The sequence below is a fragment of the Myotis myotis genome, unplaced genomic scaffold (genome assembly GCF_014108235.1).
Source record: "Myotis myotis isolate mMyoMyo1 unplaced genomic scaffold, mMyoMyo1.p scaffold_m19_p_24, whole genome shotgun sequence".
Lineage (NCBI taxonomy): Eukaryota > Metazoa > Chordata > Mammalia > Chiroptera > Vespertilionidae > Myotis > Myotis myotis.
The window spans coordinates 2,664,359-2,680,615 of NW_023416329.1; the positions used below are offsets into that span (position 1 = coordinate 2,664,359).

Sequence of the window (16,257 nt, forward strand, 5' to 3'; positions counted from 1 at the left end):
TTTTTCTACTCTTTCTTCTTATTCGCTTATTTGGTCCTCAATTTCTTCTAGTCTACTGTTGAACCCTTCCAGGGTATTCTTTATTTCAGCTATGTCATTCTTCATTCCTGTTTGATTCTTATTCATTGTTTCAATCTCTTTTTTCACACTGGTGTAGTTTTCATTAAGTTCCTTAGCACCCTTATAACCATTACTGTGAATTCTTTAGCTGACAAATTGCTTGCCTCCATTTCATTTAGTTGGTTTTCTGGCGATTCCTCCTTTTCTTTCACTTGGGGGATGTTTCTTTGTCTCCCCATTTTAGCAGTGGTGGGGAGCGGGGAGGGGATATCATGCTTCCAGAGGTGACTAGTCATGCGGATTGCAGTGGTGGGTCCAGTCTTCTGGTGGCACCAGGTTAGGCATGCCCTGTCACTGTGGCAGGTTTGTGCATCTGGGGGCATCGGGTCATATCTACTGGGCAGTGTCAGGTGGTAGGGCCGTTTGTCCAGGGGTGTTGAATCAGGCACACTCAGTCCTGGTGAAAGGTCTGTGCATCTGGGGGAGTTGGGTCATGGTGGCAGTGCAAGGCAATGGTGCACTGGGTTGGGTGTGCTGGTTCAGGGCGGCAGGTCCCTGTGTCCAGGCAGGCCATGTGTCAAGGTGGCAGAGCAGGCTGGGCACTGGTCTGCTGATATGTGTGTGGTACAGCTGGGTACACTGCATGCCAATATGGTGGGGCAGGCCCCATGCACTGCCTGTCAAGGCAACAAGCCGGTCCTCCAAGGCCCTCAGTTCAGGTGCATGGAGTTGATGTCTGGTTTGTGTGTCCTGGGTAATGGTGACAGGTCTGTGCATCTGGGGGAGTTGGGTCACGGTGTTTGGGTACAAGCAGTGAGGCCATGCACATTTGTCTGTGGGCTAGGGGCACTGGGACAGGGCTGCTCCCTGCATCCTCCTCCTAGGGAGGACCCTGCAGCTCTTTCAAAATGGTGGGTTCTCTTCTGTCAAGTGGTGGGAATCAGCAGGCCAAGAATCTCCTATGCCAGGAGCTCCTGAACCACCCTGAACCCCCATTCCTACAGACGGATGCTCTCCCACACTCACATGCATGCACAGTTTCCCTCACACACACTCACCCAATCACACTCTCACCCTCACTCCAGTTGTCTTATTGGTCCATAACCATGATTTTAAGTTTTGATATCCATCTCAATACCTCAAGATACTTTAAAAAATGGCACAATACCTATTTTGAAGGGTCATTTAAGTAAGTGATTACTACTTCCAGCATTCTGTCTATTTATTTGTAATTTCTTGAAGCATTTTCCATCAAATTTTATTTATATTGGGCACTTGTTTTACTTGTTCCCAAGGATTAAAAACAATGCAACTTTAGGTGGTATAATTAGAAAGGATAATATTGAATCACTGTTGATTCAGTCATTATTAAATACTAGAGATAACAGAGCTCATGTTTTGGGGAAGAATAATAAGAAATTCCCAGTTCATGTTTGGTATTCTTCATATGTAGCAAGCATTGGTCACATTTTGGTCCTAATGAGGGTGTTCTGGGGACCTAAATTACACTTCTTAAGAATACTTGAATACACATAAAATAAGCTGTTCACAACTAAATACCATTTCAATGCAATATCCTCCTGAAATTATTTAATAGAAGTCTAATATTTTTTAAAATACTATAGCAATAAAGTATTCTCATGACATAGCTAATTAAGCACATAGTAAATGCAAATAATCCTAATATTTGCGGTTATATTTAATGCAAAATCATAGTAATGTCTTCATTGAGGTTTGAAACCTAGTCACTTTTTTAAAAATTTAAATCACTTCTTATTTTTCAATTATAGTTTATATACAATATTATATTACTTTCAGGTGTACACCCCAGTGATTAGGCATTATATAACTTACTAAGTCAGTGGTCGGCAAACTCATTAGTCAACAGAGTTTAACTAATATCAACAGTACAATGATTGAAATTTCTTTTGAGAGCCAAATTTTTTAAACTTAAACTATATAGGTAGGTACATTGTTATTAACTTAATTAGGGTACTCCTAAGGCTTAGGAAGAGCCACACTCAAGGGGCCAAAGAGCCACATGTGGCTCGCGAGCCGCAGTTTGCCGACCACGGTACTAAGTGATCATCTCAATAAATCCAATACCATCTGACACCATATATAGTTATTAAAATACTATACTACCTATGCTGTACTTTACATCCCTATGACTATTCTATAACAACAAACTTATACTTCTTTTTATTTCATTTTATCTTTTTGAAATTTAATTTAATTTTCATTCACCATTTATGGCCCCGATACCCTTTTCCCCCCTTCCCATATCACCACACTGTTGTCCATGTGGATGAGTTATTTTTATCTTCTGCTGAATTCCTCCACCCCCAACTAATTTGTACTTCTGAATCCCTTCACCTTTTCCACCCATCCCCACAGGTGATCACCTTAAAATGTTCTTTGTATCTATGAGTCTATCTCTCTTCTGCTTGTTTATTTTGTTTTTCAGATTCATTTGTTGATAGATATGTACATACTTATTGCCATTTTATTCATATTTTTAAAACAATACTATTTATTTACTTTATTGATTTTTAGAGAGAGAGGGAATCATTGATTTTGTTGTTTTCCTTATTTTTATTTGTATTGCTTTTTTCAGAGAGAGAGGAATGTAGAAGGCTAGAAAGATAGAAACATCGATGAGAGAGAAACATCATTGATTGTCTGCCTCCTGCACACCCCCTACTGGGATTGAGCACAAAACCCAGGCATGTGCCTGACTGGGAATTGAACTGGTTACCTCTTGGTTCCTGGGTCAATGCTCAACCACTGAGCCACAACAGTTGGGCTGTTGTTCCACTTATTAAGGCTATCATTGGTTGCTTCTTGTATGTGCTGTGACAGGAGATTGAACCTGCAACCTTGGTGTATCAGAAGGACACTAACCAACTGAGCTGCTCAACTAGGAATTCTTGTTCATATTTTAAAAATCTTTCCCCCCCTTCTTAAAGAAGATCCTGCAACATAATCCTGGTTTGGTGGTGATGAACTCCTTTAACTTTTTCTTATCTGAGAAGCTTTTTATATGTCCGTTGATTCTAAATTATAGCTTTGCTGGTTACAATAATCTTGGTTGTAGGGACTTACTTTTCAGCACTTTGTATATTTCATGCCAGTCCCTTCTGGCACGCAAAGTTTCTGTTGAGAAAACAGTTGACAGTCTTATGGGGCCCCCCCACCCCCCTTATAGGTAACTAATTGCTTTTCTCTTACTGCTTTTAAAATTTTCTATTTGTCTTTAACCTTTGGCATTTTAATTATGATGTATGTCTTGGTGTGAACATCTTTGGGTTCATTTTGTTTGGGACTCTGTGCTTCCTGGACTTGTATGTTTCTTTCCTTCACCAAGTTAGGGAAATTTTCTCTCATTATTTTTTCAAATAAGTTTCAGTTTCTTGCTCTTTCTCTTCTTCTGGCACCCCATGATGTATATGTTGGTACGCTTGAAGTTATCCTAGAAGCTCCTTACACTAGCTTCATTTTTCTTTTAGATTATTATTTTCTTTTTCCTGTTCTGATGGGGTGTTTTTGCTTCCTTTTACATGCCAAATCGCTGATTTCTCAGCTTCATATACTCTACTGTTGATTCCCTGTAAATTATTCTTCATTTCAGTTAGTGTATCCTTCATTTCTGACTGGTTGTTTTTTATGGTTTCCCTGCCCTTTTTTATGCCTTTGAAGTTATATCTAAGTTCAACCATTCTTTCCCTAAGTTCCTTGAGCATCCTTATAATCATTGTTTTGAACTCTGCATCTAGTAGATTGGTTATCTGCATTTTATTTAGTTACTAGAGGCCCGATGCATGAAATTCATGCAAGAGTAGGCCTTCCTTTCCCTGGCTGCCAGCACCGGCTTCCCTCTGGCACCTGGGACCCGGGCTTCCCTCCGGCCATTGGCAGTTACCCAGGACCCAGGCTTCCTTCGCAACCATGGCTTCATCTGGAAGGTCGTCCCGAAGGATGTCTGGTCTAATTAGCATATTATGCTTTTATTATTATAGATTTTTGTGGAGTTTTTTCTGTTCTTTCATTTGGAATATGTTTCTTTATCTCCTCATTTGGCAGCCTTCCTGTGTTTGTTTCTGTGTATCAGGTAGAGCTGCTATGTCTCCTGGGCTTGGTAAATTGGCCTAATGTAGTAGGTGTTCTGTAGGGTCCAGTTGCACAGCCTTCCCGATCACCAAGTTGGGCACTCCAGGTGCACTCCCCTTTTGGGCTGTGAACACCCTCCTGTGGTAGTTGAGCCTTTATTGCTGTTCGCATGGCAATGGGAGGGAGTTACCTCCTGGCCAACTGACTGCAAGCACTGGCTGCTACCATGTGGAGGATCAGCTGTGCAAGGGCCCACCCTACAGAGCAGGATTTACTTCAGCAGGACTTTGGTGCCTGTTGAGTCTCTCCCTTGAGTGTGTTGCTTGTGGAGGTGGTTGCTTGGTGCTTCAACATGGTCTGAAGTGTGTGCTGGCTCTGAGGCCTCCCAGGAGGTGCAGGCCAAGGTCAGTTGCCACCTGTTTTCTACCTGCAGCTACCTGGTGTGAGCTATAAATTGACCTGCAGATGGCTGCTACTTGTGTTGAGCTTGGAGTTGTCCAGGAGAGGGCAAGCTGTGAAGCAAGTCTGGCTGCTACTAGTGCTATGCTGGGGCCACTTAGTGAAAGGTATAGAGCATGCTAAAGGTATAGATGCTGCTTGTTTGAGAGATTTTAGGAAAATCTGAAGCCTGAGCCAAGACAAGCCATTTTTATGGAAAAGGCACTGGAACCATCTTGGCTGGGCCTGGAAGTTGGGTGGGGTGTGGCCTGAGGGAATCAACAGGATGGGGCAAACAGTGTTAGCCAGGTTGATGGAGACTCAGAAATAGTGCCCACCACCAGCTCTGTGGGGGGTAGGTCTCATCAAAGGAACAATGGCCTCTGCCAGCACTTCTGTCTGGGAGAAATCTGCCTCCTGTCCCCTGAGATCTTGCCCTGATGCCAGACAATTCAGTTCCTCCCCACATGTCTCTGATGGCCTTTGCACTGCTTACCCAGTGCTGTGGAGCTCAGAGGGAGTGACCCTGAGTAAGTTCATGTGCGGGCCCTTTAAAATGAACCGCTTGGGACTTTAGCTACTTCTGTCTCACTGAGCCTCAATCCCTGCTGGGTTTCACAGCCAGAAGTTGTGGGGACTTCTCTTCTTGGCACTGGAATGTTGGATTGAGGCACCTGGTGTGGGGCTGGGACTCTTCGCTTTTCAGCCGGGACCTCTGCAGCTGAGACATCCCTCCTGATTTTTATCCTCCACTTGTGGGTGCGGGACCATCTCTTTCTGCATCTCCACCTCTCCTACCAGGGTTGATGTGGCTTCTTTATGTCCTACTTGTACCACTTCCATTCAGCCAGATTTTAGGTGGACGTGAATGATGGTTGTTCTGTTGTTCAGTTATAATTTTGATATGGTTATGGGAGAAGGTGAGTACCGCATTTACCTACTCCACCATCTTGATCAGAAGTCTAATTCTGGCTCCCCCAGTTATACCCTTAACTCATGATTCAAATATAGAAATGTATCACAAATTGTCTCAGTACCATACTCCCTCAGACTTACTAGCCTAACCTGCATATGACTCCTTCCTGTTACTTGAACATGCCAATCCTTTTCCTGCCTTAGTAAATTGAGTTTTCATGTTTCCTTTGATTAGAATGCTTTTTACTGCATCTCTCCTTCATGCGTGGCTCCTTCTCTCAGCTCCAACTTCATCTCCTGAGGGAAGCCTCCCATATGTGTATACACGCCACTCTCATCAGATCACCCTTTGTATTCATTTGTGCCACTTAACACAATTGGGATTATCTAGCCTATTGGCTGGCTTAATAATTAACTAATTTTCTCAGTAGATTATAAGTTCTATGAATAGTTTATTCACCATTGTGTCATCATTACACAGCACTATGCCTGCCCTAGTAAATATTATCTTTGTGGATGAATGAATGAAGAATAAAATACAGATCAGGCAACCTTCAAAATTCCCACTATCTTTATGGAAGAAGGGACTCAAGTTGGATGAGGAAATAACTTCACTTGTTTCAAGAAATAGAAAAAATTGTAAAAGTTAAAAATGCATGCACATGAAGATTTTGCAATCCATGGCATGCATTAAGAATTATATTTAAACTTGGCCACTGAGGGGTTGTAGTTAGAACTAGAACTCTACTCTGGTTAACTTAATTGAGGGAGTTATATTTGAAATATGGAGTATCTCATAACACATAATGCAAGAAGACTTATGGGTTTCCCGGGGACTTGGAACTCTGAGCTGAACAGCTTTGTGGGTCCAGGCCGCTTCTCCATATATCTGCTTCATTCACTCAGTGCTAATTTTCTCTGCTTCTCAACCAGGCGAAAAGCTACTCTGTAGCTCCTAATTTTACTTTTATTGTTAAGAGATAAGCCCCATTTCCAGATTTCCAGCAAAGAGAATCTGATTGGCCGGATGGAATCTGATTCTATCAGCTGTGGCCTAGAGGACTGGGCTGCAACATGCAAACAGGAATGCCTACGCATATTTTAGAGGGCGTGGGAACAGTTCAAGGGGTCATTTGTGTTCACTGGCAAACACATGTACGTGCACTGGCCTGGAGAGAGGAAAAGGTAATTAGTTTAAAAAGTAGATTATAGCCCAGCCAGTGTTGCTCAGTGGTTGAGCATCAACCCATGAAACAAGAGGTTCCCAGCTCAATTCCTGGTCAGGGCACATGACTGGGTTGCCTGCTCGATCTCCAGTAAGGGGTCTGTAGGAGGCAACTGAACGCTCTCTCTCTCATCGATGTTCCTATCTCTCTATCCCTCTCCCTTCCTCTCTCTAAAATCAATAAAAATATATTTTTTAAAAAAGTAGATTATAAAACTTCCTGCAGCATAGGACCCTATTTTAATAAAAGTGGATATATAAGTATGTATTTACACTTAAAAGTCTGGAAATAATAGATACTAAAATGCTCACAGTGGCTATCTCTGTATGGTAATATTATGTGGTTTTTATTTTTTATTTATATCTTTAGTTAAAATGTTATGTGTTAGTGAAATCTGCTTTTATTTTTTCAACCTTTTAGTATGGAAAAGTTCAAACACTTATAGAGCACCATTATCCAGCTTATTAAACCATGGTCAATCTTATTTCACCTATTAATTCCATTTTCTTTTACTATCTAAATATTTTACAATAAATTTTTTTAATCTTATAATTAAAAAATAAAAGCAAACTTTTATCTTTTTAGGTAATGTTTGGAATATCTAGCTAAAAATTTGAGGAAAAAATAAAATAAAATTTATAATTTATATTTGTGCCAAAATAAATCACAGATACATTAGAGATTCAAACATGTTTTTAAAAAGAAACAATGAGTAGTAGAAGAAAATATAAGCAAACTTATTTGGAATCCAAAGTTAATAAGCTAAATAAAATGCAGCAACATTAACTACTATAATATATATATAAGTCATAATATACAACTTAAACAACAAGTGAAAAACCAGAAAAAAAGTTTCATTTTATCAGAATATAATGCAGTAAGCAAAAGGCAAATATATTTATAAAGGATAAATGGGCAAAGATACATGAACAGGCAAGTCCCCAAAGAAGAAATGGCCAATAAATATAAGAAAAAATTACTCTGACTAGTAATTGAAGATACACAAATAAAACAACAGATTATTTTTCTCCTAAGAAATTAATAGAGAAGATATGGGAGGCAATGACTCTCATAAACTCTTGGAAATGTAAATTGGCAAAGCCTTTCTTGAGAACAATTGGCAATCCATACAAAAGCCTTAGAATTTGGAATGCCTTTGACCTAAAAATTACACTTGTAGAAATACATCATGGCTATGCATAAAGATGTAGCTAAAAATGTACTTATCATGGTACTGTTTATAAAAGTGAAAAGTAAAACACAATCAACATGCCCCCAAATAGAGGATTGCTCTAATAAGTTTTAAGATTTTGGTCTATCTGTGCAATGGCATGTTATGCAGGTTTTAAAATAATGTGGAATAATACTTAATGACATGTAAAAATATATTTGACATATTAAGTAAAAATGAAATAGATTGAAAACAAATGTTAACTTTATTTGGGTGTATTGAGATTATGGCTGCTATTTTTTTTATTAGCTGGTCCCTCTGTGTGTTTTGTCATAAGATAAGTGAGCTATTTTAAAAATAGTGATTGGTTTAAAACAGCAACTTGGAAAATATATGCTTCAATTCTTTTTTGTTTTTGATTTAGTTTTTTCTAATGATGCAACATTATACAGATATTCTGACTTGTTTTAAAATTCTCTGACAAAAAAACACACTGTCAAAATAATAAAAGCTTAGGAAGTAGGTGGGGGCATGTGAATTAGATGTTGAACTGAAGTACAGGGTAAACTAAAAAGACAGCTGTTAATATTGAAAACTTAGTTCAAAGAGACCTCTTTTTGTTTTATTATAGTTTTAAAGATGAATGTATTAATATAGTATACTAGAGGCCTGGTGCACAAAAACTTGTGCACTTGGGGGCGGTCCCTCAGCCCGGCCTGTGCCCTCTCGCAGTCTGGGACCCCTCAGGGGATGACCACCTGCTGGCTGAGGCCTGCTCCCCGGGGGATCGGGCCTAAGCTGGCAGTCAGACATCCCTCTGGCAGCCTGGGAGCCCTCAGGGGATGTCCACTTGCCAGCGGGGAGCAGGCCTAAGCTGCAGTCGGACATCCTTAGCGCTGCTGAGGAGGCAGGAGAGGTTCCTGCCACCACTGCTGTGCTGGCAGCCATCAGCCTGGCTTCTGGTTGAGCAGAGCTCCCCCTGTGGGAGTGCACTGACCACCAGGGGGCAGCCCCTGCATTGAGCATCTGCCCCCTGGTGGTCAGTGTGTGTCATAGTGACCAGTCATTCCCAGTGGTTCTGCTGTTAGGGTCAATTTGCATATTACCCTTTTATTATATAGGATAGAGGCCTGGTGCACTGGTGGGGGCCAGCTGGTTTGCCCTGAAGGGTGTCCTGGATCAGGGTGGGGGTCCCGCTGGGCCAGCCTGGGTGAGGGGTTGAGGGCTGTTTTCAGGCTGGCCACACCCCCTTCAGGGTGGCGGTCCCCACTGGGGTGCCTTGTCAGCCTGGGTGAGGGGCTGATGGCTGTTTGCAGCTGGTCACAGCTCCTTCGGGGGGGGGGGGGGGGCGTCCTGCTGGGGTGCCTGGCCAGCCTGGGTGAGAGGCTGAGGGCCATTTTCAGGCTGGCCACATCCCCTTCAGGGTGGGGCTCCTCACCCCATGGGTGTGTGGCCAGCCTGGGTGAGGGGCTGAGGACCATTTTCAGGCTGCCCACAGCCCCTTCAGGGTTGGGGAGTCCTGCTGGGGTGCCTGGCTAGCCTGGGTGAGGGGCTGAGGGCTGTTTTCAGACTGGCCACGCCCCCTGGTGACCCAAGCTCCCAGCCTCTCCTTTTTTTCTTTTTCTTTTTTTTTCTGGGATTTATATATCTTCTATAATTGAAACTTTGTAGCCTTGAGCGGATCCCAGGACTGGCCAGGACAGGTGGGAAGCTTGGCTTCCTCCATCGCCAGGGGCAACCCAAGCCTCCTGCTCGCTCCAGCTCTGTGGCTGCCACCATCTTAGTTGAGTTAATTTGCATACTTGCTCCTGATTGGCTTGTGGGCGTGGCTGGTGGGCGTGGCTTGAGCATAGCAGAGGGATGGTTAATTTGCATGTTTCTCTTTTATTATATTGGGTGCTTATTTGGCAATAATGTCTGTGCTATTACGGTTTTAAGAATTAGAATTATTACTAAGGGAATTAAAAATAGGTACAACTGTTTAATAAATTTTTTGTTCTGGAAAAATTAGCTATATAAGAAAACTAAGGTACTGAAAATCAGTGAGAGATATTGATTATGGCAGACATGTGTCCATTTCTATGTCCTTATCATTAAAAAAATCTTTGTAGATATCAAAATGAAAATTTGCTGCTCTGAAAAGCAGTTGGTTATAATAAACTAGAGGCCCAGTACACAAAATTTGTGCATGGGGGGGGGTCCCCTCAGCCCAGCCTGCACCCTCTCCAATCCGGGACCCCTTGGGGGATGTCCAACTGCTGGTTTAGGTCTGACCCTAGGGATCGGGCCTAAACCAGCAGTCAGACATCACTCTTACAATCCTAGACCACTGGCTTCTAATCGCTCATCTGCCTGCCTGCCTGCCTGCCTGGTTGCCCCTAACTGCCCCCCCTTGCTGGCCTGATCGCCCCTCACTGCCTCTGCGTGTCGACCTGATTGCCCCTAAGTACCCCTCCCCCTGCCAATCTGTTTGCCCCCAACTGCCCCTCCTGCCAACCTGGTCGCCCCCAACTGCAAGCCCCGCCGGCCCGGTCGCTCCTAACTGTCCCTCCCGCCACCAGCCTTGTTGCCTCTTACTGCCCCCCCTGCTGTCCTGGCTGCCCCCAACTGCCCCCTTCTGCCAGCCTGGTTGCCCCTAACTGCCCCCCCTTGCTGGCCTGGTCGCCCACACAGCCTACTGTTCAGTCATTTGGTCGTCCCTCACTAACCCCCCTGCTGGCCTGGTCACCCCCAACTGCCCCTCCTGCTGGCCTGGTTGCACCCAACTCCCCCCTCCCCCCCCCCCCCACTGGCCTGGTCGCCCACGCAGCCTGCTGTTCAGTCATTTGGTTGTCCCTCACTAACCCCCTGCCAGCCTGGTGGCCCCACGCAGCCTGCTTGTTCAGTTGTTTGGTTGTCCCTCACCTCCCTGCCGGCCTGGTTGTAGGCAGCCATCTTGTGAGGGTGTTAGGATTAATTTGCATATTGCCTCTTTATTGTATAGGATTGTGACTGTTTAGGAGACCATGAAATTTTAGAAAAAATTTTTATTAAAATTATCTCTAGCATCCTTATCTTATTGCCTTAAAACATTCATGTTTTGTCTCTTATACCCAAATTCCTTAGTGTGATAAGAGTTGTATTTAACTGATTAAATCAGGTCAATCTGTTTAATCTGATTTTGATCCAATATTATTTCCTTTTTGATAACTTTTTGTTTTTATTTCTTTGTTTAAGATTATATTTGGGAATTTAAATATCTTTTCGTTCAGCGCAATTACATCTCAGAAAACCTAGAATTGCATACAACACCTTGGTCATCCTGTGAGTGCCTGTTTGATGATGATATAAGGGCTATTACATTTAAAGCAAAATTTCAAAAAAGCATGTCCTCTTTTGTGAAGATGTCAGATTTAGCAACACACCTGGAGGAAAAGTGTTCAGGTAAGATCTTTATATACATAATATATTGCTAGTTTTACTTCAAGCAAAGACTCTACCATTTTTTGGGAAAAATATAGTTAAATATGAGAGTGAAATACAGATCTTTGTAAATATCTGAACCAGATATTGGCATCTTAGCTTTTTGTCTATAATCTTTGAGGTTAATTTGTAATTGTTAGAGATCACTTAAACTTTTTTTGTGTATAGTTACTAAGCAGGGGACAAATTCATCATTTAATTCAACCTGCTTATTAACACTAGAGATTAGTTTGAATTTTCTATGATTTGATATACTGTACATGGAATCATACAGTATGTACATTGTTTTATTTGGCATCTTTAACTTAGCCAATTATTTTGAAATGTATTTGTGCTGTTGTGCAAATCAGTAATTTATTCCTTTGTATTTTATTGCATGAATATATTATGATTTTTTTCATCTGTTGATGGACATTTGAGTTATTTTCAATTCTTGGCTGAAAACAGTTCATGTATAAGGCATTATATGGACATAGTCTTTCTTTTCTCATGAGTAAATACCTAGGAGTTGAATAGCTAGATTTTATGGCATATGTTTAACTTTTTAAAAAATTGCTATACTATTTTGAAAGTGGTTATACCATCTGTATTGGTATTATCTGATATTGCTAATTTGTGTCTTCTCGATTTTCTTTTCTCATCAATTTGGCTAGAGGTTTATCAATTTTATTGATCTTCTCAAATTGATTTTTTCCCGTTTTTTTTGTTTTCTATTTCATTGATTTCTGGTCTGATCTTTACTATTTCCTTTCTTTTGCTTTCATAGATTTCATTCTTTCTCATTTATTAAGTGTAAATTGAGGTCATTGATATGAGACTTTTTCTTTTGTCCAGTGTAGGCGTGTAAGTGCCATTAGTTCCCTCTAAGTACAGCTTCTGAGTTCTCTATCCAGTGCCCTATGGATGATGAGGTTTTCCACTCTAACTGATGGGAAAATGCATTTCCCCCAGCTTTGTCCAAGATTCAGGGATTGCTCCTAACATCCTCTCTGATGGTTCTTTCCTTGGCCTCTGGTCACATGTACTGGTAAATACTCAGTTGAATCCTTCCGGGGGGACCTTCTGTAGTACTCTAGAACTCTCTTTTTTTGTAGCTCTCATCTGTCTAGTACCCTGTCCCAAGAACTCCAGCTGTATTAGCCATCCAGACTCAGAATTTGATCTCCTCTCAACTCCAGGATACCATCAGGCTCTGTCTGAGTTCCCCTTACCTGTACCACAGCCAGGAAACTCTTTTGTCTGTAAACTGGAGCAGTCACTGGGCACACTTCTTTTGCTTCTCATCTCTTAAGGATCACCGTCCTTTGCTGCTTGATATCCAAGGTCTTGAGAATTGTTGTTTCATACATTTTGTTTGGTTTTTAGTTGTTTCAAGTGTCCAAACTATTTTTATACACAATACTTCTGACACCAAATGTATGGATTTTATTTTTCCACTAGGGGCCCGGTGCACGAAATTCGTGCACTGGGTGTGTGTGTGTGTGGGGGGAGTGTCCCTCAGCCCAGCCTGCCCCCTCTCACATACTGGGAGCCCTCAGGCGTTGACCCCCATCACCCTCCAATCGCAGGATCGGCCCCTTGCCCAGGCCTGACGCCTCCGCCAGAGGTGTCAGGCTTGGACAGGGGACCCCCATTTCCCCCCGATCACTGGCTCTGACCCCCGCCCAGGCCTGAGGCCTCTGGCCCAGGAATCATGCCTGGGCAGGGGACCCCCATCTCCCTCTGATCGCTTGCTCCACCCCCGCCCAAGCCTGATGCCTCTGACCCAGGCTTCAGGCCTGGGCAAGGGGACCATCATATCCCCCCAATCCCCGGCTCCGCCCCCCAGCTCCCCGTGGTTGCAGGCTCCGCCCCTGCCCAGGCCTAACGCCTCGCCTCTGGCCTGGGCATCCGGCCGGGCACCGGGGACCCGCAGTGGCAGCGGAGGGCGCCGCACCGCGATCGCGCGGGCTCCGCCCCTGCCCCTGCAGGACAGGACGCCTCTGGCTGAGGCGTCCGGCCCAGGCAGCGGGGACCCGCAGCTGCAGCGGCCCCGCGATCGTGGGCTTCGCTTTAGGCCCAGGCAAGGGGCCCCTAGCTCCCGGGACTGCCAGCTTTGACCGTGCCCAGCTCCCATCGCTGGCTCCACCCCTACTTCCTGCTATCACTGGCCAGGTGGAAAAGGCACCTGATTCTCTGATCATGGCTGGGAGGCAGGGCAAAGGCGGCCCTGGGGCCGCCTTTGCCCTGCCTCCCAGCTCTTAGCTCCCCCCTGGGTTTCCGATCACTGTCAGTGGCAGGGGGCTTCTTCCTGCTTTCCCTTTTGCCTCCCTGCATTGTGCCTACATATGCAAATTTACCGCCATCTTGTTGGCAGTTAACTGCCAATCTTAGTTGGCAGTTAACTGCCAATCTTAGTTGGCAGTTAATTTGCATATAGCCCTGATTAGCCAATGAAAATGGTAGCGCCGTACGCCAATTACCATTTTTCTCTTTTATTAGTGTAGATACCAACAACCAGTTCTCCAACTCTCTGGACACCAAATGGATGTCCTACGATTCAATTATGACACTACCTACCTGGAATTAGTGTCAGACTCCACAGTTTTAAGAGTTCATCTCTGTAAGACTATACTCTCTTCAGATGCCACTTGCAAGTAGTAGGTACCAGGATACCCAAACTTCTGTGTTATATTCTGGGCATATTCTGACTTGGCTATGTTACTGGACCTTGAAAGCCATGTTCTTGAATATCAATGTCATAGAAATGAGCACTGAACTCAGTACAAGATCAAGCAGATAGAGTTTATTGAAAAGAGCTCGTGTACAAGAGAGTTCACCAGAAGAGAGAAGTCGAGCTCCTAGACCAGTGATGGCGAACCTTTTGAGCTCGGTGTGTCAGCATTTTGAAAAACCCTAACTTAACTCTGGTGCCGTGTCACATATAGAAATTTTTTGATATTTGCAACCATAGTAAAACAAAGATTTATATTTTTGATATTTATTTTATATATTTAAATGCCATTTAACAGAAAAATCAACCAAAAAAAATGAGTTCACGAGTCACCTCTGACACGCGTGTCATAGGGTCGCCATCACTGCCCTAGACGGTTTCTTGTGGATGGCTTATATAGGGGTTGTGGGGTGGGTATAGGACTTGGGAATGAGAATGAGGTCAGTTGTCCCACGATCACCATTGGTAGCAGTTGATCCCAGGTGGTCAAAAGATGTTTTCCGTAGTCGGTGGACCATTCTCTGGGCCTGTGAAATAATGTTTGTGCAGACATTCTAGTTACCATTTGACAAAACTATTTTACAGAACATGATGTTAAGAAAGGATGTTATCATCCTACATTCTTTCCTGTAAGGATGTGGTTAGGTTCATTTCAACTACGGAATTTTACTAAAAGTAAGGAGTCATAGTCAGGCCTCTAAGATGGGTTCCTTCAGTCAAGATGTAGTCCAGATGTTACCCATATACTGACTCAGCTACAAAGTTTGGAGTTTCCACAATCCACCCTCCTTTCAGATTCAGTAATTTGCTAGAACTACTTCTAGAACTCAGGAACACTATTTCTTTACATTTACTCGTTTATTATAAAGGATAAAACTTGGGAACCACCAAATGGAAGAGGGGCATAAGGCAAGGTGTGATTGAAGGGCCATAGAGCTCCTATGTCCTCTTCAAGTGCATCACTCTCCCAGCACCTCCGTGTGTTCACCAACTCAGAAGCTCCCTGAACCCTGTTATTTTAGGTTTTTAATCAAGGATTCAGTAGGCATGATTGATTTAATCATTGGCCATCGGTGATTAGCTCAAACTTTCAAAGGTTGTGGGGTAGAGCTGAAAGTTCCAGCCCTCTAATCATGCCTGGGCCTTTCTGGTGACCAGTCCTCATCCTGAAGCCACCTATGGGCCCCAGATACCAGTCATTTCATTAGCATACAAAAGATACTGTTATCACTCTGGAGATTCCAGGGATTTTGGACTTGTGTGCCAGGACTAGGGACAGAGACCAAATATTTGTTTTTTTATTGTACCACAAAGTGGGAGCATGAATCTAGTTTCTTACTCTATATTGACTGAATGCCAGAATAGAATTTTACAAGTTGTGTTAATTCACATAGGTATGGATATATGTTTTACAATATATGATTATGGACATTAGTATTATTATATTGCAAAACTAAGCTAAGGAGCGTACAAGTGGGAAACAAAAATAACAACACCTCTCAAAAAACCCAACATGTGTGGAATATAGAGATTTATTCTCAGAGAACCCTATATCCTCTGTTCTGCATTGAAACATTTAATAATACTAATAATTTAAAATTAATATTTTTGGAAGATAAACACAAGTGATAGATAATTTACAAATTTTTATACTGTTTAACTTTTATACAACTTTCAAAATAGGAAGTAAGTTGCTTGGGCCACAAAAGACTCTAGATTTATACTAACTAGTGAAATCTTGAGTAATGTTTTAGTGTCACATAAGTTCCTAAAGCAGTTTCATGTTTGTGTGACCCTCTTCTCCCTTCCCATCCCCTCAATCCCCATAAGCTTATGGAGCTGATCACTGCAAGAAAGGATGCCATAGGCCAGTGATGGTGAACCTTTTGAGCTCGGTCTGTCAGCATTTTGAAAAACCCTAACTTAACTCTGGTGCCGTGTCACATATAGAAATTTTTTGATATTTGCAACCATAGTAAAACAAAGATGTATATTTTTGATATTTATCTTATATATTTAAATTCCATTTAACAAAGAAAAATAAAAAAAAATGAGTTCGCATGTCACCTCTGACACGCGTGTCATAGGTTCACCATCACTGCCATAGGCAGTAGAGGAACTACATTTAATTTGGTGTCATAAAGAAGTCAACTCTCTGTTTT

The 16,257-nt window shown here is 42.7% G+C and overlaps 1 protein-coding gene across 9 annotated transcripts in view; it reads left to right on the plus strand.

Moving 5' to 3' along the window:
* Positions 1 to 16,257, plus strand: part of SHLD2 (shieldin complex subunit 2) — a 131,404-nt gene that overhangs the window by 88,691 nt on the left and 26,456 nt on the right. For all 9 annotated transcript variants that reach the window (XM_036356015.1, XM_036356013.1, XM_036356019.1 and 6 more), the window contains one exon: positions 11,137 to 11,343. In XM_036356015.1, coding sequence (XP_036211908.1) covers positions 11,137 to 11,343 — 207 coding nt within the window. The remainder of the gene's footprint in view (positions 1 to 11,136; positions 11,344 to 16,257) is intronic.